Raw genomic sequence first — 22627 nt, forward strand, 5'->3', positions numbered from 1 at the left:
CCCTCTCCGCGTGTCCTCTGTCCTCATTCGGGAGAGAGCACACACACACGCACGCCTTCCGCGGAGGAAACGCGCCTTTTAACTTAAATGGCTTTTAATAGACGCGGCCACATCGGTTACTGCAAGGCCGTGGCCACGCTGGTGCAGGGGGCGGGGGCCCTGGGGCTGTGGGCATCGGTGGGGCCGGGTTAGGCCCCGTCTGCCTGCAGGGCCGGTGGCAGAGCGAGCCCTGCAGGCCTCGGCCGAGGGCATCAGGAGCTGTGCCCATGTCCTGGCCTGGTCATGGCAGAAGGGGCACGGGGCTCGGGGCAAGGGGCACAGGTCAGGGAGCAAGGGGCACAGGTCAGGGGGCAAGGGGCACAGGTCAGGGAGCAAGGGGCACAGGTCAGGGGCGAATGGAGGTGGGAGTGGTCGCATTGGCCTCATCAGAGCTCAGATGCGCTGGTTGCTAGTCTGTGACGCTGAGCTGATGGGAGGTGAGTCGGGGTGGCAGGGGATTGGGGGTGGGGTCCGGGGGTCCCGGTGGGACCGTGGGAGCAGAGTGGCAGCGGTGGCAGGGGAGAGCAGGGGTCTCACGCCCACGTGGTGTGGGCTGAGCGTGGCCCGGGCCCCCGCCCTCGCTTCCCGCTCGCAAACCTGTGGCTCTCCTCACAGGGGTCGCCGGGGCCGCCCGGACTTCCTGGCCCTCCTGGCCACGTCGGCGCTCCGGTAGGTACCGCACTGGGCTGTGCCCTTCTCCGGGGGCGGGAGACCAGGCTGTGGGACAAGGCTCCCTCCCTCCACCCCCCATCCATCCACGGGGACCACTGTCCCGCACGTGTGGGGGGAGTGACGGTGACGGGGTCTCGGCGCTGGGCGGCCGGGGCCCTGGCTCGGGAGCCTGCCCTTGGCCAGAGGAGCTCGGGGGCCAGCTGTGTCCCAGTCTGGCCAGAGGCCCTGGGTCACCCAGCCCCGGGGGCCAGCCGGGAGCCCCTCCGCTGGCAGGCTGAGGGGAGAGCAGCCGGCTGTGTGTGGGGACAGAAGCTGGACCAGTATGTGGTGGTGACTAACGCCCCCCCCTCTCCCCGCCCCCCAGGGTCTCCAGGGAGAGCGCGGGGAGCGGGGAGCCCGAGGAGAAAAGGTACGTACGTGCTCGCTACGCACACGGACGCAGCTCCCGTGGGGAGAGGAAGAGGGCGCCGGGCCATCTGCTCTGTGCCGTGTGTGCCTGTGTGTGTGTGTGTGTGTGTGTGTGTGTATGTGTGTGCATGTGCGCGCACATGCCTGTGGGTGCACGGGGCCCTCCGGGTCAGGTCTGGGAGAGGGAGTGGGACGGGCCCATGGCCTCCTGCCCAGTGACGTGGGCCCTGCCTGCCTGGGGGCCAGAGCGGGGATCCCAGCGAGGCTCCTGGAGGGCTGTGACCCTCTGCGTGTCAGACTCTGCGTGTCAGACTCCCCCGCAGCTCAGAGGACATCGACACGGAAGGCTGCTCTGAGCAGCGGGAGCGTGAACACTTATAAAATCCTGTGGGCAGCACATGACATGTGTTTACAACACGGACAGACAGACAGACAGAGAGCAGGGAGGAGTGGGAGGAGCGGCAGCCGGGCCTGCTGGCTCAGCCTGGGGCAGGTCTGGCTCCAGCACTCACTCCGGGGACCGAGGCCCTCCTCGGCACCCCCTGGTTCCCGCTGTCAGAGGCCCGGCCGTGGGCTCTGAGAACAGTCTAGATCCTCGCCGGAAACCTTTTTGGAGCAAGCAGCGTGGAGGAGGAAACACACCACACACCCTCCCCTGTGACATGTGTGTAGCAACACCCAGAATCCAGAATTGCCAAGACTTCAGCCCCCAAGGCAGGCTCGAGGTTTGGCTTTGAGTGGGGTGCGCGCGCCCTCTGTTGACAGAGCCTCAGAACTGCAGCCTGTGGGCCCAGCAGGAGGGCCTGAGACCTGAATACCTGAGGCGGGAAAACCCACCCACATGGGACTTTGAGGGACCCCGGGGGAGGGTGGAGCCCGTCCAGTCGGGCCCTCGGCCCCTGTGTGCCTCTCCGTGACCCTGACCGTGGCCTTCTCTCCGTTTCCTTCCGTCCGCAGGGCGAGCGCGGCCTGGACGGCTTCCCAGGGAAGCCGGGGCTGGCGGGGGAGCAGGTAGGTGGCGTTGGCGCCCGCGGGGGTGGGCTTTGTGGGGGGACGGGGTGGGCTGGGGCTGGCGCGCTGTCCGCTGGGGCCTCGACCTCCGTGCCACTCAGCGGGGAGGGCTCAGGCCCGGTGACCAGCCCAGCAGCACCCGCCCGGCAGCCGGGGGAGGCACCCGGAGAACACGGAACCGTGAGCCCACCCTCACTCAGCGACGGGCGTGTGCCCATGCGTGTAACGGTCACGGAGGAGTGCACGTGCTCTGAGTGCTGTGGCCGCTTCGTGAACGTGTGTGTGTGTTTTATTGTGGACGGTATTACAGTGTCCCCTCTCCCCCCAGGGAGCACCTGGCCCTCCCGGCACGGCCGGGCCCCCTGGAGAGAAGGTAAGCCGGGCCCGGGTGCGAGGTGGTCCGAGCTCTGGACTGACCAGGCGTGAGCTGCCCGTCTGCAGGGATCAGTCCTGGGGCGAGGGGGGGAGCGGGGGACAGGCTGGGCTCCTGGGCTAAGGCCACACTGGCCTGCGCTGGCCTCAGGGCCTCAGCCAGCAGGTCATTTCTGGTCACTTACTTCCTGTTTGCCTACTCGTAGGAATAAAACTTTAATCGGTTCCTATTCTATTCAGACACAGTAGAATATCACGTGACTTACATTGCTTTTGGACTGAGGCAGGGTAGGAATCAATAACCAAAATGCCTTACTCCTTTTCCTCTTCCTCTCCCCTCTGCCATGTTTAACAAGATTTTTACTTTTTTTTTTTTTTTTTTTTTTGTAACCAGGTTAAACATTTCTGAAAATGGGCTGGATCCCTGATAAACTGAGCAAAGGGTATCTCTCTCGCTATACTGGTCATCTATTTTATTCTATTATTTTTTTAAAAAAATATATGTTTATTGATTTTGGAGAGGAAGGAAGAGGGAGATAGAGAGAGAAACATCAATGATGAGAGAGAATCATGAATCGGCTGCCCCCTGCACGCACCCTGACTAGGGATCGAGCCTGCAACCCGGGCCTGTGCCCTGATGGGACTCGAACCGTGACCTCCTGGTTCATAGGTCGATGCTCAACCCCTGAGCCACGCTGGGCGGGCTGGCCACCTGTCTCAGAACCGGTCCCTACAGGCTTAGCTCAGTTAATGCCTGTGTGGAGTCCCTGTGTCCCGGCTGGACACAGTGTGTGAGAGTTCCCCGCAGATCTGGGGGTGCCACAGAATGACCGTGAGGAGCATGGCCTTCCTAAGCGTCCGGCAATGGGGAGGGTGTGTTCTGGGTGACAGGAGGGGTGACGAGGCACAGCCCTGCCCCTGACGGCCAGGCTCTGGACTGGCCGTCTGGAAGGACACCCGGTGAGCTGAGCTGGAGGAGAGCTGGGGAGAGGGAGGGCGGGCAGGCGGGAGGAACCAGTGAACCGCGATGCGTGTGGCCGCGGTGCATCTGTCCTCTCGGGTCCCTGAGCTCCGGTGTAGGAGGCTGGCTGACCTGGGCTGGCTCCCAGCGTCCCCTGCAAAGGCAGACGGGGGAGCTGCCCAGCGGGAGGAGGCGGGAGGGTGTGCGGCGGAAGGAAACACACAGGCCCCCGGGCTGCGCGGGCTCAGGGAGCACAGAGCCTGCCCAGCCCCCTCCTTGGCTGCGATGGGAGCGGAGCTCATGGCTCGCTCTCCCTCTGAGCATTTTTAGGGTGACGTTTGCCTGTTATATGATCCCCGTGTCAGGATTCTAAACTTTCCCTGCAGTTCCGTGGCAAGATGCTAAATCCTAAAATAAGCACGCAGTTTATTTCAAGTCACTAAGAAGGAAGGATCATTGGCGTTTGGATCTGATGTCGACTCTTTCCTGAGAAAGGGAGGGGGGAGAGGAGGGGAGAGAGAGTGGCGGGGAGAGGAAGAGAGAGGAGATTATATTAAATTCGGAACTTGCACCTCATCTATGGATTTCTAGAATCAGATTTACTGGGCGACGTTGGTGAATGGGGTCACGCAGGTTTCAGGGTGGGTTTCTGGGTGACAGACCTGTGGCGGCACCGTGTGCCCAGCACCCAGAGTCCCCCCTTCTCCCGCCCACGTGTTAGGACCCCGCTCTCCACCGCCCCTTCCTCTGGCAGCCGCTGCTCGGCTGACGTGCTCCGAGGTTCCGGTTCACGTCCCTCGTGGGAGTGAGGTCATAGGGTTCTCTCTTCCTGGCCGTTCCGCCTCGCGTGATGTCCTGGGGACGACCGTGTGTGGCCCGTGGCGCTAGTTGGGCCTCCCCGAGAGAGAGAGAGAAACACTGATGTGAGAGGCCCATGGAATAGGTGTCCCCTGTACCAGCCCTGACCTGGGCCGGGCATCGAACCTGCAGCCCTTTGGTGCACAGGCCGACACTCTCACCACGGAGTGACACCAGCCACGAGGGCGTGCCTGTGGCCACAACTGACAGGTGGTGCCTACGTAGAGCCCGGGTGTGGCCCTCAGGCTGGGCATCTGACCCGTCCCCGTCCCCGTCGCTCTGTGGCCGGCGGTAACGGGAGGGACAGGCCCAGGCTCAGGCCTCCTCCGGGTGGAAGCAGGAGGGAGTGCACAGCACTCGGCCAGTCACTCTCTGATGGACCCTCTGACCACTCGGGCTGCAGCAGAGACGCCCGGCTACGGTCTGACCCGGCGCCCGGCACTGCAGGGCCCCCCTGGCCATGGGCAGGGCCGCTCTGCAGCAGAAGGTGGTGGCCTGGGCGTGGCCACAGACGCCGGTCTCCTCCATGGGAGTGTGTCTCGGCAGGAGGGGACAGCGTGAGGGCCGTGCGTGGTGGTGCAGAGCAGGAAGCACCCATGGACATACGGGGATGTGCTGGGCCTCGGAGGAGGGGGGGCAGGGCAGAGGTGGCTGGCCTGCCCTCCGGTGAAATGTCTGTCATCTCCCCGCAGGGCGACGTGGGGCCGGCAGGACCGCCTGGCGTCCCGGGCTCCGTGGTAAGTGGGACCGTCCTGGCGGCTGGAGAGCTGGCAGCCGGGCTGATAGAGCGTGTCATTGGGGGAGCCCTGCTCCTCGGCGGTGGAGCCCTGGAAAGTGGAAGCTGCACATCACGCTTTCCCCACTGAGATGGGCCAAGCCCACGGAAAGTCAGCAATGGCTGCCTCCGGCCGGCCCTGCGGTGCGCGTGCCCGAGTGCAGCCAGAGCTCCATGGAGAACACACTGCCGCCTTTGCTGACGCCTGTTTGTCCCCGCAGGTGCAGAGAGAGGGCCTGAAGGGCGAGCAGGTAAGCGACGTGGGTCCTTCAGGTGGGCTGCAGGAGGGAGCAGGGGAGGAGGTGGAGGAGGTGAAGGAGGTGGAGGAGGAGCAGGTGGTGGAAGAACAGGTGGAGGAGGTAGAGGAGGTGGAGAAGGAGGTGGGGCAGGTGGAGGAGGTGGAGGAGGAGGAGGAGCAGGTGAAAGAGTAGGAGGAGGTGGAGGAGGTGGAGGAGGTGGAGGAGGAGGAGGAGGTGAAGGAGAGGTAGTCCTCCAGGAGGGCTGCAGGTGGGAGCAGACAGAAGGGCACAGCCGTCGGATGAATGTGCTGCTGGGAACGCAGACGCCCCCCTGTGCCTGGGTCCCCGCTGGGAACTTGTGAATGAAGCCTGAGCCTGCTGAGGGGAGTCGTGGCTAATGTGTGTTTGCTTGGGTTACAGGGAGCTCCAGGACCACGGGGTCACCAGGGCCCCCCTGGGCCTCCAGGAGCCCCGGTAAGTCACGGTCCCAGCCCAGGTCTGCGCTGCACAAAGTAGGTCTGGAAAGCAGCAGGCCTTGCCATTACCCAGCAGCCCATTGTTCCCGAAGCTCAGGCATCGCCCAGGAGGACACTGAGGCAGGTCCCAGTGTGTGCAGCCCGCCGCCTGCCGGCAGAGCCCCTGCCCCAGACAGGCCTGGGCTGGGGTCCGGGGTTCGCTCTGGTGTTACGTTCCCTTCAGACAACGGGCATGAGAGCATTCGCGCGTCCTGCCAGTCAAACCGCGCCCAGTGCACGCCGCCCCTCCCGGAGCTGACGGACGGGCGTCGCCGTGGCGCTGACGGCCCAGCCCCGCTCCTCCCTGTGAGGACGTGATGTGTGGGTAACTGTCCCGAGGGCCGCTGGCAGGGATTGGGCGGCCGGAGTGCTGAGGGCAGATGCTCGATGACTGATGAGAACACGGATGCCAAGCCGGCGACCCCGTGCCCCCGGGAGCGTGCGGCGTCCTGCGGAGCGACGGGCTCTGTTGCAGGAGACGGACGGTTCTCCCTCCTCAGCACCCCGCCAGGCCCCTTCCTCTCAGGATGGATGTGCGTGCTTCGCTGCGGGGAAACAGAAGCAGCGTGGATGTTCCATTCCTGCAGCGTCGTAGCCCTGCCGTGGGAAGAGCTGCCTCCCGGGGCCGTCACCGTAGGCGCCTCGTCTCTCCGCCGCCACTGCCGTCGCCGCCATGGCGATGCCTGCCCAACCGTTAGAGCGAGGAGCTAGCGAGGCTTCATCACGCGGCAGCCTTCTTCGCCCCTCACTCCTCTGCGGCCTGGGGTGTCCCAGCAGGTGGCCCCCCCTCCCGTGTGCAGATTTTGTGACGACCAGTGAGGAGGGAGAAGAGGAGGAAACGTCACGCCCGTGTGGCCACCTGCTTCCTGTCGCTCAATCGTTAGCTCTGGGCACGTGTGTTTCTGACCCGTCACTGGCCAGCACTGAGCGTCTACACAGAATGTGAAGCTGGGGACGCGGGCGAACAGTCACCGCCCGGACTCATGGCGGAGGGGAGGAGAGGTGAAGACGTGGCTGTGCTCACCCTGCAGGTTCTGCTGCATCTTCCTACAGACCCTGGTGCAGGGAGCAGGGGCAGGCCTGGCGCCTCAGGCCACCAGCCCCGCGGAGCTGTCCAGGGTCCTGAAGGGCCTCCAGGCTCCAAGCTGCTGACAGAACCGGCTCCGCAGGACACACGGGGTCCCACAGCATTGGAGCAAGGCGTCTACGGCCTCGTCCTGCACCGCGGCTCCTTGCTAACTTGAAATCATCTTCCGTGCCCAGTCTCGTTGGCGCAGACTGCCCTGCACTGCGCGTCGCTGTTGACAGAGTCAGGCACCCCCGGCCAGTCCTTCTGGGCCAGGGGAGCGAGCAGGGGCGCAGGGCTGAGCCAGCGGGGGCCCCGAGGCCTCCTCTCTCGCACAGGCCACACAGAGCACTAACGCAGGGCACTGATCCTTCTTACTCCTCCTCTCCAACGCCTGGACTCCTCCTGGTTGTGAGCACACTTGATGAGATGAGGTGGGAGCAGGTGGTTCCGTTTTAGATTTGAGGGAACAGCGCGTTTTTCCCGACCGCCCCCCGCTTCCCGGTCGGCAGGACAGTATTTCCCTGCCCAGGGAATGTGCAGCTGAGGGGTGCCCGAGCTGTGGAGCCTGCAGTCACCGCGATCTCATTTGTTTCTTTCTCCCTCCCCAAGGGTCTGACGGGCCCAGAAGGCCAGGCTGGACCCCCGGGCCTGCAAGGTCTCCGGGTAAGTACACTTTTCCTTTCCGCCCCGGCTCCCCCATCTGTCCCCCATGTAGCAGCTCACCTGGAGGAGGTGTGCCCAGCATTGAGCCGGGTCTGGGGAGATGGCGGTGAGCGTGGGGTCTGCCCTGAGTCATGGCCATTGCAGCTCACACCTGTGAGTGGTCAGAGCCCTGGCAGGAGAGGCAGTGGGCACTGCTCCCGCCGACTCAGGAGAACGGAGACAGAAGGGTTTTCTCAAAACCCCACCCGGGAGCCGCCCGCCAAGGCCACTTGGAAGGGGTGATGGTAGAGCGAAGAGAAAAGCAGCAGAACCACAGCCCCGCCTCCTCCCGTGTCCTGACTCTCCCTGACTGTCTCGTGCATTTCTGGGTGCAGTTCGGTCTGGGTGCTGTGGGATTTGGGTTACACTCCATGTGGCCCCCGTGGGGTGGACAGGCCACAGGGGAAAGGCCCTTGAGGAGATGACCATGGGGCCGATGAGAAAGGGGGTGACCCTGAGCAGGCAGAGGCTGGCGGTGTACCCGTCCTGGGCCAGGCAGTGGGGACCCCGAGCCTCGGGCAGAGCCCCTGAAGGACCCTGTGTCTGCAGGACGTGGAAGAGGGCCTCACGCTGACCACGCGACTACCTCTTGTTCTCACAGAGTGCTCACACACACCGCCCGGGGGAAGGTGCCCAAACAGCTAACGCGTTTATGAGCATTGGACACAATCAGTGTGCGAGGGTGCGGCCCCCATTCCGCTCCCAGGCGGGGACACGCGGGTGGCGGGAGACAGAGCCAGGACCGGCCCCCGGCCACCCAGGCTCCGGCCTCCCCCACGGAATGTCCAGTTGTAGAGACCACGTGGTCCCTTCTGTGCCTTTCTTTCATTTTGCCTTGACCTTGCTCTGTGGTGCTGAGTCCCACCTCAGCCCGCCTGGATCTCCTCTTTCCTCTTCAATGTCCAAAAAAGAGAAAAACCTCACATCTGTGTTGAAGAGAGTTCTGCCGTCAGGCCTTTGAACTTCCTGTAAAATGTGGGTGCTCAGCCTCAGGACCGCCTGGGGGACGGGATTCGGAGATGGAAAGTCACGTCCGAAAGATGACGCAGCCCTCCCGCCCCGGCCACACAGGCCGCCATCTCTGCTCGGCCCACAAGCCAGGGGCAATCCCTCGGCCCCTTGGCTCACTCCCCACATCCTGGAGGCGAGAAGGACGACTGTCCCTCCTCCCAGCCATAGTGGCCCCCAGTGTCTCCTGGTGCCTGGTCCTGCCAGCTCCTTCAGGGCGTATCCCTCAGAGAGCAGCTCTGCTCGCCGTGGGCAGAGAGGAGACGAGCGAGCGGCCGATCTGGCTCAGGGAGGGAGCTGTCCGCAGGCAGGTTCCTCGCTTCGTTCTCACCAGGCCCTTAGGAAGGCGGCACTTCACTCTCCTTCCGCACGTGAGAAACCAGGGCCCTAAGGTGTGGATCAGATCACCTGTCACCCAGGCGATCGATGGCGGGGCGAGGGTTAGCGCTCTGCCTGCCTGGCTCCTCCCTCCTCTGTGCTGCGTGAGGGTGGTGTGTCCGTGTGCATGTGTGAGTGTGTGCATGTGTGAGTGTGTGCATGTGTGTGCGCGCATGTGTGTGTGTGTGCGCGAGGATGGTGTGTATGTGTGAGTGTGTGCGTGTGCGTGTGCGTGTGTGTGTGTGTGTGTGTGTATGTGTTTAGGTGACAGCAGCGTTAGTTCTGAACTGGATGCTGAGTCCCTGCAGCGGGGCCTGGGAGAGCGAGGGGCCCTCAGCTCTGACAGTGCCTGTCCCGTAGACAGATTGAGCACCACGGCGTTCTCCTCGGGCGGCCACCCTGGGAGCGGGGTCCCCTGTCCTGGAATCTTGGGGCCCATCACCCTGACCCCCAGGAGAGAAATGAGCGGCCTTCGGTCAGCGGCAGCCTGGGTTCCGCTTGCTTTACTTTGCAGTTTTTAAGGCTTTTAGCCTGCGCTGCCAGATGGTGCCTGCGCCGTTCGGATCAGGGCGGCTGTGGGACCCATTGCGCGGGGCGGGGCAGGGTGTACGCGAGGACAGCACCTGGGCGGCTCTCACCCGCAGAAATAATCAGGTTTGACACTTAGTGGCGAGGGGAACGGGAGCCGAGCGAGAGACCAGACGGCGCAGGTCAGAACCCCTTGCACAGCAATCCTCGCATCTGCTGCCGGCCCCTCGGCGCTCTGCTGACGCCCTGGCCGGGAGGAGCCGACTCTGAATGTCCGGCTCCCTCCTCCCCCGGCCGGCCGGCAGCTTCGGAGACATCAGTCCCTGTCAGCGCCCGGCGTCCGGAGCGGCTTGAATTGTCTGCCCTCGTGATAAATGACAAACACTTGCCCAGATGCTGTGCTGGCAGCAATTTAAAAGAGAAGAAGGGGAAAAAATGACAAGAAAAAGGCTTATTGTTAGTGAAATAGTTCTTTATTGCTTCAAAACTTGCTCTGGCCAGCACTTCTCAAATCCTTAATTTTCTATCCAAAATGCAGAGGTTACGTAAGTACTGCTACATCCATTACTAGAGCCACCTTCCTCACCACCACCACCACCTCCACCATCACCACCAACACCACCACCATCACCTCCACCATCACCTCCATGTCCATCAACACCACCACCATCACCACCATCACCTCCACCATCACCATCACCTCCACCATCACCATAACCTTCACCATCACCATCACCACCATCACCTGCACCATCACCATCACTATCACCATCACCACCTAACATCAGGGCCTGTGCTCAGCACCTGTGAGCACTGTCTCATTTAGCTTCCACAGCATCGCGAGGATCTGTGTGACCCATGGTCTCACCCGCTATTGGGACTCAAAGGAGCCAGCATCCTGGCTGTTTTCTTCTCTTTACTGTCACCACCATCTTCCTCCTCCTCACACTTACCTGGTGCATTTGCATGGCGCCTCCTTATGCTCCATAAACCGCTTCCTTAAACACTGAGTCATTTCCCCCACTGCTGTCTCCTCAGATGGCCACAGGGTTATAGTTCTCCACCTGAGGAAACCAAGACTCTGCGAGCTGAGTGGCTCGCCTGCCCCGTCTGCCTTGGACTTGGCACTCCTTTCTTCCAGGGCTGCGGAGGCAAGGGCTGGGGGCAAGGCCATGGGCGCAGCGAGCAGCCAGGGCGCCCTAAGCTCACTGAGTGCCCCTGCCCCGTCCTGGTGGGCGGAACTCGAAGCCCTGGGGAGTGTACGTCTCAGGCACCTGCTGTCCTGCGTTGCCACGATTCCTCCGGATTGCTGGGGCCTCCTGGGGGAGGTGGCGCTGGCCTGGGACGGGACTTGGACAAGCCGAGGCGGAGCGAAGGGGCGACGGGCAGAGGCAGCCGTGTGGGCCGCCCCGCAGAGGCCAGGAGTCCTGAGGGAGTCTTGAAGGCCCGTCTGAGCCACTGCAGCTGTTGTTCAGGGACCAGAGTTTGGGCACCGGGCACAGAAGGTGCCAGAACCACAGCGTGTGGCCGGTCCCATCGAGCGGCCCAGAGGCCCTGTCCGTCACGTGAGGAGGAGGAGTGCTGGCTGTGCTGGAGGGGGACGGCGATGAGTTTCTTTTATCCTTCGGGAAGACTCACCTGCTGGCAGGGGTCGGCCCGAATCGCCTGGAGGGGAAGGACTGGTGTGAGCGGGGCGTGCCCCTCGGCGTGGCCAGGTGCTGGGCCGGCCGGGGGTGCCCTCCTAGGGGAGCCCTGAGCGATGATGCCATTCTTGGGGGAGAGGGTGGTCACACAGACCTGACACTGTCCTTCCTCCGGACGGCGGCCGAGCTGCCCAGGAAAGGCCTGGGGGTGGAGCGTGGGGGCGTGTTCAGGGGCGGGAGGGGGGCCGGGTGGGCGTGAGGGAGCAGCACAGGATGGGCGGCGGGGAGCCGGCGGCCACGGAAGGAGGGCCGAGGCCCTGGCAGTTTGGCTCTGAGTTTGGCGGGATGCATGGCCTGGAGCCCAGGAGTGTCCCCCTGGTGGGAGGAGCCGCCTTCCAGGGAGGAGCTGGCGGCTGAGCACAGGAACAGATGGGGAGGTTGTGCCCAGGGTGATGGTGATGATGGTGATGGCGGGGGCCTCTGTCTGGTCCTTTGGGGCCACGTGTGAGCAGAATCCTCCCAGGAGCAGAGCTGGGCCCCAACGCTGGGCCTCGCTGCCCGCAGCTGGAGCCGGCCCCCACCCCTCGAACCCTTGCCACGTCTCTCAGGCCTGCAGGGCCCTGCCCAGTCATCGCCACCGAGAAACCGAGCCCCGTGTCCTCGGAGACACGGCCTCGGCCCTCGCCCGCCGCCGCTAACGCTGCTCTCTTTCTGCACTCAGGGCAGGAAAGGCGAAGTGGGCGTCCCGGGACCGCCTGGACCGCTGGGACCACAGGTACCCCCCACCCCGCCTTCTCTGTGGAAACACTGCTCTGTTCTAGGGGCTGACTGACCAGGCAGCACTGGGGGGGGTGGGGGCACCAGGATCGGGGTAGCTGTCCTCGGAGCACTGAGAGGATGTCAGGGGGCCTGTGCCCTCCGTCCTGTCTTCCGGCTCCTGGGCTGGGGGAGCGCCCGCTGTCGCTGTCCTGGAGAAATTTTGGTGCCGAGGAGGGCAGATCAGGGGTGGCAGTGCCAGGAGGAGGGGGAACAGTGGCATCGGGGGAGGGGCGCGGGATCAGGGTCCACCGCGCAGCCTGTGGCTGGTCAGGTGGCGGCGGGAGGGGCTGAACCTCAGGGACAGTTTCTGCTCTGACGGGAAGAGGGGAGGGAGGCACGTGTCTCTGCTGCGGTCGGACCCCGCTGTTACCGGTCACGTGTCTCTGCTGCGCTCAGACCCCGCTGTTACCGGTCACGTGTCTCTGCTGTGCTCAGACCCCGCTGTTACCGTTCACGTGCCTCTGCTGTGCTCAGACCCCGCTGTTACCGGTCACGTGTCTCTGCTGCGGTCAGACCCCGCTGTTACCGGTCACGTGTCTCTGCTGTGCTCAGACCCCTCTGTTACCGGTCACGTGTCTCTGCTGTGCTCAGACCCCGCTGTTACCGGTCACGTGTTTCTGCTGCGGTCGGACCCCGCTGTTACCGGTCACGTGTCTCTGCTGTGGTCGGACCCCCCTGTTACCGGTCACGTGTCTCTGCTGCGGTCGGACCCCGCTGTTACCGGTCACGTGTCTCTGCTGTGGTCGGACCCCCCTGTTACCGGTCACGTGTCTCTGCTGTGCTCAGACCCCGCTGTTACCGGTCACGTGTCTCTGCTGTGCTCAGACCCCGCTGTTACCGTTCACGTGCCTCTGCTGTGCTCAGACCCCGCTGTTACCGTTCACGTGTCTCTGCTGCGGTCGGACCCCGCTGTTACCGGTCACGTGTCTCTGCTGTGGTCGGACCCCCCTGTTACCGGTCACGTGTCTCTGCTGTGCTCAGACCCCGCTGTTACCGGTCACGTGTTTCTGCTGCGGTCGGACCCCGCTGTTACCGGTCACGTGTCTCTGCTGTGCTCAGACCCCGCTGTTACCGTTCACGTGCCTCTGCTGTGCTCAGACCCCGCTGTTACCGGTTACGTGTCTCTGCTGCGGTCAGACCCCGCTGTTACCGGTCACGTGTCTCTGCTGCGGTCGGACCCCGCTGTTACCGGTCACGTGTCTCTGCTGTGGTCGGACCCCCCTGTTACCGGTCACGTGTCTCTGCTGTGCTCAGACCCCGCTGTTACCGGTCACGTGTCTCTGCTGTGCTCAGACCCCGCTGTTACCGGTCACGTGTCTCTGCTGTGCTCAGACCCCGCTGTTACCGTTCACGTGTCTCTGCTGCGGTCGGACCCCGCTGTTACCGGTCACGTGTCTCTGCTGTGGTCGGACCCCCCTGTTACCGGTCACGTGTCTCTGCTGTGGTCGGACCCCCCTGTTACCGGTCACGTGTTTCTGCTGTGGTCGGACCCCCCTGTTACCGGTCACGTGTCTCTGCTGTGGTCGGACCCCCCTGTTACCGGTCACGTGTTTCTGCTGTGGTCGGACTCCCGTTACCGGTCACGTGTTTCTGCTGCGGTCGGACCCCGCTGTTACCGGTCACGTGCAGTTGTGTGTGCTCTTGGTGGCACCGTGAGGAAAGAATGCTCGTCCCACTCAGCACCTGAAGGAGCCGAGCGCAGGGCCCGTTAGCTGCCTGTGCAGCCGGACGCCCGCGCAGCCCGGCCCTGCAGGACGCCCGGCGGCAGCCGGGGCCTAGGCGGCGGTTTGGTGCCTCTTTTTGAAAATGAGAAACTTCACTGCCAGGATGTGTGTTTGTTTGTTTGTATATTAAATATGTTTTTATTGGTTTTTGGAGAGCAAGGAGAGGGAGAGTTAGAAGCATCATTGATCAGCATCCTTCTGCACGCCCCCTACTGGGGGTTGAGCCTGCAACCTAGACACGTGCCCTGACAGGAGTCGAACCCTGACCTCCTGGGTCCTGGGCCGATGCTCACGCCCTGAGCCGCCGGCCGGGCAGGAGCTTTGCGTAAAGGAACACGTCCATGATGCCGCAGGAGGCCGCTCCTGTCTCTAGGTGGCCGCTTAGGGAGAGGGGACACAGAGTCCAGTCTGGTCAGGTGTTTGCAGAGGCAGTGCTGCCTGGCAGAGCCCCTGGAATCCATGGGGACGCAGCCAGGCGAGGGGCGGGCGCCATGGCAGGTGGGCCTGCAGGCCTGTGGGATGGGCAGCCCTCGTGGGCGGGCTCAGGGGTCACCCTGCGAGGGGAGGCCTGGCAGAGCGTGACCAGCTCCCCCAGCCGGCAGACGTTTCCACACCACGGATTTACGCACCTCGTCCCTGCGCCTCCAGATTCCCCCCAGCTCCTTACCGGCTCCAGCCAGAACCAGCTGGCTCACAGGAGTCGCTGCTTGCCATTGGCTTATCGACGGCAATTCGGTTAATCGGCCGATCATGCATCATCACTCTCCGTGCTAATCGCGTCCGCCGGCTGTGGGCGCTGTCGCCGCAGGAAGATCGGATACCGCTGCCCGGTGATCGGGCTGCGGCTGACGAGCAGGGAGCACCGCTGTCGGCGTTCATTAGTGATAATTAAAAGAGCCATTACTTCGCTGTTAGCATTCGGGTCTATTGGCTAATCTGTCTCCCTCGCTGATACTGAGATTAGGTGGGCTTAGACAGGCTGATCGATAGCAGGGAGAGGGCAGCCACACGGGCGAAGCAGCCCGGGTCCTGGGCGAGGCCGCGGCCCCCGGGAATCGCACCTCAGTGACGGCGAAGGGGCCTCCCACCTGCTGTGTGTGCGGTGTGTGTGTGTGTGTGTGTGTGTGTGTGTGTGTGGGAGGGGAGACCGGGGCGCTGGGCAGTGATGACCTTGCCCAAGTCCGTTCTGGTCGCATGGGGTGACCCGGCATTGGACTCCCTTCAGCCAGATTCTCTCATCTCTATGCGATCATGGCTAGCCCGAACAACGGTGTTAATAGTCCAATAGTCTTGGTTCAAACCACCTAATTCATCATCTTTACGTCCAACGCTCAAGTGGCCATTTGTAAGTGCCCAGTGCCCTCTAGTGGGGACATGACACCGCTCCCCTGTAGCTCTCTGTGAGCCCGGGGCCTCCTTCTCACCCTGCCCGCCTCTCCCTGCAGCACCCTGGGCCTGTCCCTGTGAGATGGGGTGCTCAGGGAACAGGAGGGCCCCTGCGCCCGAGGGCACGTGGTCAGAGGCACCCAGTTCGCTGGCCTTGAGCTCGGTGGAGGGCGCGATGCCTTCCTCCTGGGGAACGGAGAGGATTTCAGGGTGGAGACACTGGAGAAGGGGGGACTGGAGAAGGGGGGAGCACCTGGAGAGGATGCTGAGCCGCCTGAGGCCGGAGGTCGCCCCCCAGGACGGCGTGGGCTGCGATCCATCGGGCCCCGCGCTCCCTGGCTGACTCCATGCCGGTCGTGTCTGGGCCCCACGTGTGTGTGTGTGTGCTCACACAGGCAGAGCATGTGTATGTATTTTAAATGCCCAGTAGCTCAGCGATATGGCAGGATACACCACGTACAGGTGTGTTCCCCAAGAGGACATGCTAGCATGTTATACGCTTTACTTCTGAGATTTTCTTTTTGGCTTTTCTGTGTTGCTTCAAACACAAGACCTGGCAGGGAAGGCTGAAGCTCACCGTCACCCTGTGACCCATGTCCTCTCACAGGGCAGGACAGCGTCTCAGGGGCTGCTGCCCGCACCCCTCACCCCTCCTTCCTCACCCCCTCTCCACAGGGCCCCCCCGGACCACCTGGTGTCCCCGGCCCCCCTGGCCCTGGAGGCCCCTCGGTAAGCTGGCTCTGGTGCCCTCTCACCGGGCACTGAGGTGGGGGTGCTGTGGTCGTGGGTGCCTGGGGCATCTTCACAGGTGGCCACACCCACGGGGGACCCGCCTGCGGGCCCCGCCTCTCGCTGCCCCGCCCTGAGCCTCTCAGGAGACAAACCATTGAGCTCACGCTCCGTGTTGGCTGGCTGCTGAGCGACACTGCAGAGGAGGCCGCTGGGCTGGGGGTCCTTTGGGGGTCGTCTAGCGGGTGCGGTGCGGCTCCCACGCTCAGGAGCGCCAGGGGTGGCGTTTGCCCCCTCTCCCCCCGCCCCCCCTGCATCAGGGTCAGCCGGGGACGTGGCCGTGGACGGGGGGAGACCCCGATGGGTGGACCCAGCAGGCATTGGCGGGATCCTCTAGGTCAGTGTTTCCCAAACTTTTGACATATGTGTATCCCTTCTATAATTTTCGTAACGCTGAGTACCCCTCGTACTCACGAGAACGTAGAATTGGGCGCAGCTAAGCACGGTGCAGTGCATATCCCCACCAGACTCTTCCCGTGCCCCTGGGGGTGTGCGTACCGCACTTTGGGAAACACAGCTCTGGGTGGTTCCCCTGCCTGCCCCTCGCCCCCGCTCGGGAGGCAGGACTGGCCCAGCGCAGACTACCCGCTGCAGGAGGGGCTGCTCACGCTCACGCTCACGGCGGCCTGCTCTGAGCGCCGCGAGGCCTGAGTGGAGCCCCCTGCCCCCCCCCGCCCCCTCCTCACTGCAGAGGCCGGGCCGGCGGGAGGGGGCAGAGGGGTCTGAGGTCACACTGAGTCCCCTGTGGTTCCTTCCAGGGTTTGCCCGGAGAGATCGGCTTCCCGGGAAAACCTGGGCACCCCGGGCCGGCGGTAAGCGGCCCCCCCCCCCGCCCCCCCGCCCCTCTCCTGTCCCCTCTGTGCCAGGACCCGGCCCCAGCCTGGAGCTGGGCTGCCCTGGGCCTTCCCTCCCAACAGTGCTCAGCCCGACTCCCTCCCGCTGTGGCTTCTCCACGGGCTCTGTCCCCTGGCCTGCCCCCACGGCCCTGTGGGGGACGGAGGGACACCCTCTCCCCTGCCCCCACCCTCCGCCCTCGTACCTACAGGCTACCCCAGAGTCCCCGGCTGTTTAACGTGTGCCTGTCTCCGAGGGACGCCAGCAGGGGCCACAGGCGTGATGGGCAGAGGGAGGAGAAATGGCCCATCCTGAGCATTCCCCCACCTCTCCCTCCTCCCCCTCCTCCCCCTTTTTCTCCTTCCCTTTTTCCTCCTCCTCCTCCCCCTCCTCCCCCTCCTCCCCCTCCTCCTCCTTCCCCTCCCCCTCCTCCCCTTCCTCCCCCTCCTCCCCCTCTTCCTCCTCCCCCTTCTCCTCCTTCTCCTCCTCCTCCTTCTCCCCGTCCCCCTCCTCTCCCTCCTCCCCCTCCTCCCCCTCCCCCTCCTCCCCCTCCTCCTCCTCCCCCTCCTCCTCCTCCCCCTCCTCCTCCTCCTTCTCCTCCTCCTCCCCCTCTTCCTCCTCCTGTTCCCGGGTGGAGGGGTCGGGGAATCAGGGCCTTTTCATTTCCGGAGGCCCAGCTCAGCAGGTGTCTGTGCACCTTGTGGGTGGGTGGCTGGGTGGGTGGGTGAGTGAGCAAGGAGGGCATGTTGCCGTCCGCTGCCGGGAGCGCCCGGGGTGGAAGGGCGTGTGGCCGTGGGCTGTCACCTTGTGGCAGGCCATGGGCCATGGGCCATCCTAGAGCTGACGGTGGCCCTCAGGGAGCCGGCTCCACTGGCTGCTCTCCGGGGGCCCTGGGAGGGGAGGCCGATGGTCTCCGTGGGGACGAGGGCCCGGGAGGACCAGCCCGCAGACCAGCAGCCTCGCTGCGGAGGCCCGGGGCGCAGGCAGCTCCCCGTCTCATTCCCGTCTCCCTCTCTGCTCAGGGGCCACCTGGGAAGGACGGGCTGCCCGGACCCCCCGGCCTGCCAGGGCCCAAGGTAGGTGTTCTCGGGGCGGCGAGGGCTCGGGGGCCCCAGAGGGCAGAGAGTAGGTGAAGGGCACCGTTCCTGATGGTTGGGGTTCCCAGGCGAACAGCTACTGAGACCCCAGCCGTGCAGGACTCTGTGCACCAGCCGCTGGTGTTTGATAATACGTCAGAGGAGGAGGCAGGTCCCGTAGGAGCCAGGGGTGGGTGAGCTGCAGTTGGTGGCGGGGCCAAGCGGTCGCGCAGAGTGACAGCGAACCCCCCTGAGCAGGGGTCTCCCTCACCCACCTGGACCCCCTGTGCCCGCCCCTGGGCCCCCTCACTGTGCCCGCCCCCTGTGCCTGTCTCCTTCCTCCCCCTCCCCCCCCCCCCCCGTGCCTGCCCGCCCCCCTGTGGACCTGACCGGCTCTCCTCGCAGGGACAGCCCGGAGACCGCGGGGCGGACGGCCTGCCGGGGAAGCCGGGCCTGCCGGTAGGACTCCCCCGCTTTGTGGTTCTGGGTGGAGTGGGGGCGGCCGTGGCCTCTCCTGACGGAACGGAGTCGGGCCAGTGGGAAGGGGCTGCGGCCGGGATGGCGACAGCCCCTCTGGGACGGAGGAGCAAGAGGACCCGTGGCTGGGGGCCCCCCTCTGGGTCCCTGCCCCCACCCCGGACCTGCTGTCCCTCCGCTGCGCCGAGGCCGGCCGGCACGCAGTGAGCGAGTGTGTGCGTGTGTGGGGTGTATGTGGTATGTGTGGTGTATATACGGGACATGTGTGGTATGTGTATGTGAGATGTGTATGTGAGTTGTGTGTGGTGTGTATGTGGGGCATGTGTGGTGTGCTGTGTGAGATGTGTATGTGAGTTGTGTGTGGTGTGCGTGGTATGTATGTGTATGATATGCGTGTGGAATATGTGTGGTATGTATGTGTGGTGTGTGTGGTGTGTGTATGGCATGTGTGTGGAGTATGTGTGATGTGTATGTGGTGTGTATGTGAGGCATGTGTGGTGTGTGTGGTGTATATACGGTACATGTGTGGTGTGTGTATGGTGTGTGTATGTGAGGTGTGTATGTGAGTTGTGTGTGGTGTGTATGTGGGAGGTGCATGCACCTGTGTCTGGGGGAGCCTGTGCCCAGACAGGAGACTGTGTGGAACCGCCTCTGCCCCCAGACTCGGGCCACACCACGGTTCCCACAGCCTGGGCCGTGGGCCGTGACCGTGCGACGTGCTGGAGCACAAAGGGCCGTGACCGGAGGAGCCGAGGGGCAGGCACCTGGGCACGGCGGCCCCTGTGAATGGGGGTGGGTTAACGGGGTGTCTTCCCTCTCCCCCCAGGGCGAGGTTGGGGAGCAGGGCCTGGCCGGGCCCCCGGGAGAGAAGGTGTGTTGGTCCGTCCCTTCCCTCGTTCACTTCCCCTCCGTGCCCCATGGACTTCTCACACACACACACGCACACACACACACACTCACACACACACACACAGACACATACACACACACACATACACACACACACACAGAAACACACACAGACACACACAGAAACACACATTTACACACACAGAAACACACACACATACACACACAGACACACACACAGACACATGGCACACACAGAGATACACACACACACTCACACACACACAGACACACAGACACACACAGACACACACAGTCACACACACAGAAACACACACAGACACACACAGACACATGGCACACACAGAGATACACACACACACTCACACACACACAGACACACACACACACATTCACACACAGAAACACACACAGACACACACAGACACACAGTCACACACACAGAAACACACACAGAAACACACACAGACACACACACAGACACATGGCACACACAGAGACACACACAGAAACACACACAGACACACACATACACACACAGACACACACACAGACACATGGCACACACAGAGACACACACAGAAACACACACAGACACACACACAGACACATGGCACACACAGAGACACTCACAGAAACACACACAGACACACACAGAAACATACACAGACACACACAGACACATGGCACACACAGAGACACACACAGAAACACACACAGACACACACATACACACACACATACACACAGACACATGGCACACACAGAGATACACACACACTCTCACACACACAGACACACACAGAAACACACACACATACACACAGACACACACAGACACATGGCACACACAGAGATACACACACTCACACACACAGACACACACACACATTCACACACACGCTGCTGCCTCAGGGATCTGGGGGGCTCGCTCCATCCATTTCAGGGGTGTATTCGCTCCCTAGCACCCACGTGCGGGCCGGGGCCTTGGTGAGCATGTGCCGGCGGGGGGTGGGGGGGCAGGAGAGGCCCGCGCGGAGCCTTGGGGATTGTGGGGCGGGTGGGGGAGGTGACGGTGTCCGAGGAGGCAGACACCAGGCAGGCCACACGGGGCTCCAGGGAGAGCACACAGCCAGGAGGGGGCTCGGACACCCCAGGAACGAGTTCTCCCCTCCTCTTCCTCCACCCCCAAGCCAGAGGCCTGGGGGGCCGAGAGCAGGGCGGCTCCCGCCCCAGCCTGGCCGGAGGGGCCTCCCCCAGAGTCTAACGCGGGTGTCTCCGCAGGGCCAGGCGGGCCTCCCCGGAGCCCCCGGGTTCCCCGGCCTGAGCGGAGAGAAGGGGCCGCAGGTAGGTGTCGGGGTGTCCGCCCCGGGGCCCCCTCCTGTGCCGTCGCCCGTGGGGAGCAGCCCCTTTGGGTCTCGGTCCCCGGGGAGCGGGGGTGACTGGGCTGGGAGGGGGTCCTGGGGTTCAGGGAAGGAAGGGTCAGGCCTCTGGGGGAGCTGGGACCGGACAGTGGCAGGTGGTCTCGCTGGAAGAGGGTCAGGGTTGGGGGACGAGCCCATCAGGGGCTCCCCACTCTCCTCCAGATGCTCCCGGCTCCACCTGTGGTTATGGGGGGACAGAGTGGGGGCGGAGCAGGGGGAGCAGAGGGGAGGTGGCCCTGGGGCCTCTGGTCGCGCTGGAGCAGCCGTGCTGCAGCCGAGCTCACGCTTCCTGTGTCTGTGCCGCAGGGAGAGAAGGGCGGCCCGGGCCCCCCGGGACCGAAAGGCGACCGGGGCGACAAGGTAGGCCCTGGGGCCCGGGCATCGGGGACATAGTGGGGGCCTCCCTGCTGTGTGTGTGAGCTCCATGGGGAGAGGGGAGGCCCGGGCCGGAGCCCGAGGGAGGCCTGGGCTGTGACCTGGTCCCACCTGCGCGAGGCTGAGGTCTCCTCTGACCCGCCCTGGCCGGCTGCCTGGTGACACAGGGAGGGGCCTGTGCTCACCCTCCCCTCCATCCCTCCTCTCTGGCTCCCCAGCCCAGGGGGGGCGCTGTCCACAGACAGGGTGTGGGCGGGAGGGTTGGCCGGGCCCGCTGCTCCTCGGCCGGCCGCTCGGAGATGCCGTTTTCCAGGGAAACCTCATCTCCAGGTGCGAGGGGCTCGGCAGGGGGGGGGGGGGGGGGGGGGGGGAGGGGACGGTGTGAGCCAGAAATGGTGCGAGGGGGCCATGGTGGAATCCCATTCCGGCTTCCGGAGAATCTGGGCTGCTCTCCTTTTCCAGGCCATTCTGGTCAAATATCAGTTGATCCTGTCGGCTTCTCAAAACGCAAGGTGTTATGCGTCTGCGTATTTTATAATTGGGAATCTGAGTGTCTGTCCGCCTGTCCGTCCATCCATCGCCCCAGGTGTGGGGGGACAGGCGGGGTCAGTGGGGCGGCCGGTCACGTGCTTTCTGTTTCTCCCTCAGGGTGAAGCTGGTCCGGCCGGCCCCCCGGGACTGCCCGGAACAGTAAGCGCCTCTGCTGCTAACCTCCTTTCCACTCCTAAGGCATCGGATGCCCCCGTCCCTCCCTCCTCCCGCACCGCCACACACACACACACACACACACACACACACACGCCACTTAGTTACCAGCAGCTTTTCAGTAGACTGCCAGCAGCCAGACCTAGTCCTCGGTTTCAGTCCAAAAATACCGTGCCAGCTCTCCAGTGGCCCCTGTGCCCACCCTTTATCCTGCCCGGCACGCACACTGCCAGTATCAGAGCACTGGCCAGGCCCTGAGGACACACACCCGCCTGGCACCGGGGGAACTGAGGCCCGGAGACCAGACGCGATGGGCACGGGGGGGAAGGGGGCGGTGTGAGCCAGGCATCGCAGTGTCAGAGGGAGACACGGAGCCGCAGGGCACAGGTCAGCGATGCTGTCAGAACCCAGGATGCTTCGGGGAGAGTGACGAGGGGCCTGACACGTACTGGAGGGCCAGAGGGGAAGGGGTCTTCGGTGTCATAACTTCCAAAAGAGCTGCACCTCCCGCAGCCCACATCACTCAACACAGGTTCGGACCATAAGGTCAAGCTCACAACCTCGGCCTTTGCTGTCATTGTGCTGGAGGCTCTGCCCTCCACGCTGGGACTTGCACGTGGCTTTGCCACGAGAGGACGGTGCCCTCTCAGTCCCCGGCTGGACCCTGTCCGCACGCTGTGGCCGCTCTTCACAGTGGGCCCGGTGTCCGGGCACAGCTCTGGCTACACGCACCAGTTCAGGCCCCCCCCACCCCGCCCCGCCCCAGAGCAGGGGGGTTCACCCCGCCTTACTGCTGAGGACGAGGCGCTGGCAGGTGCCAGAGGTCGCGCGGGTTTCAGGCGGGGAGACCGGTCTTGAGCTCAGACCCTGTGATGCCAGGGTCCCAACGTCTAACCACCGTGCTTTCCTGTCTTAACCAGAGCACAGGGCTTCAGGGAAACGTGGTTCTAACGTAAGGTGACCCGACGTC

General features: G+C 63.9%; 1 protein-coding gene across 1 annotated transcript in view; it reads left to right on the forward strand.

The window, feature by feature from the left end:
- The window catches only part of COL22A1 (collagen type XXII alpha 1 chain), an 80748-nt gene that overhangs the window by 28295 nt on the left and 29826 nt on the right, over nt 1-22627 (forward strand). The window contains exons 14-30 of the mRNA XM_045581589.1: nt 655-708; nt 1076-1120; nt 1974-2130; nt 2459-2503; nt 5014-5058; nt 5318-5347; nt 5756-5809; nt 7529-7582; nt 11900-11953; nt 15783-15836; nt 16655-16708; nt 17753-17806; nt 18212-18265; nt 19110-19154; nt 20438-20500; nt 20884-20937; nt 21601-21642. Coding sequence (XP_045437545.1) covers nt 655-708; nt 1076-1120; nt 1974-2130; nt 2459-2503; nt 5014-5058; nt 5318-5347; nt 5756-5809; nt 7529-7582; nt 11900-11953; nt 15783-15836; nt 16655-16708; nt 17753-17806; nt 18212-18265; nt 19110-19154; nt 20438-20500; nt 20884-20937; nt 21601-21642 — 958 coding nt within the window. The remainder of the gene's footprint in view (nt 1-654; nt 709-1075; nt 1121-1973; nt 2131-2458; nt 2504-5013; nt 5059-5317; nt 5348-5755; nt 5810-7528; nt 7583-11899; nt 11954-15782; nt 15837-16654; nt 16709-17752; nt 17807-18211; nt 18266-19109; nt 19155-20437; nt 20501-20883; nt 20938-21600; nt 21643-22627) is intronic.

This window comes from Pipistrellus kuhlii, unplaced genomic scaffold (genome assembly GCF_014108245.1).
Source record: "Pipistrellus kuhlii isolate mPipKuh1 unplaced genomic scaffold, mPipKuh1.p scaffold_m20_p_14, whole genome shotgun sequence".
Classification (NCBI taxonomy): domain Eukaryota; kingdom Metazoa; phylum Chordata; class Mammalia; order Chiroptera; family Vespertilionidae; genus Pipistrellus; species Pipistrellus kuhlii.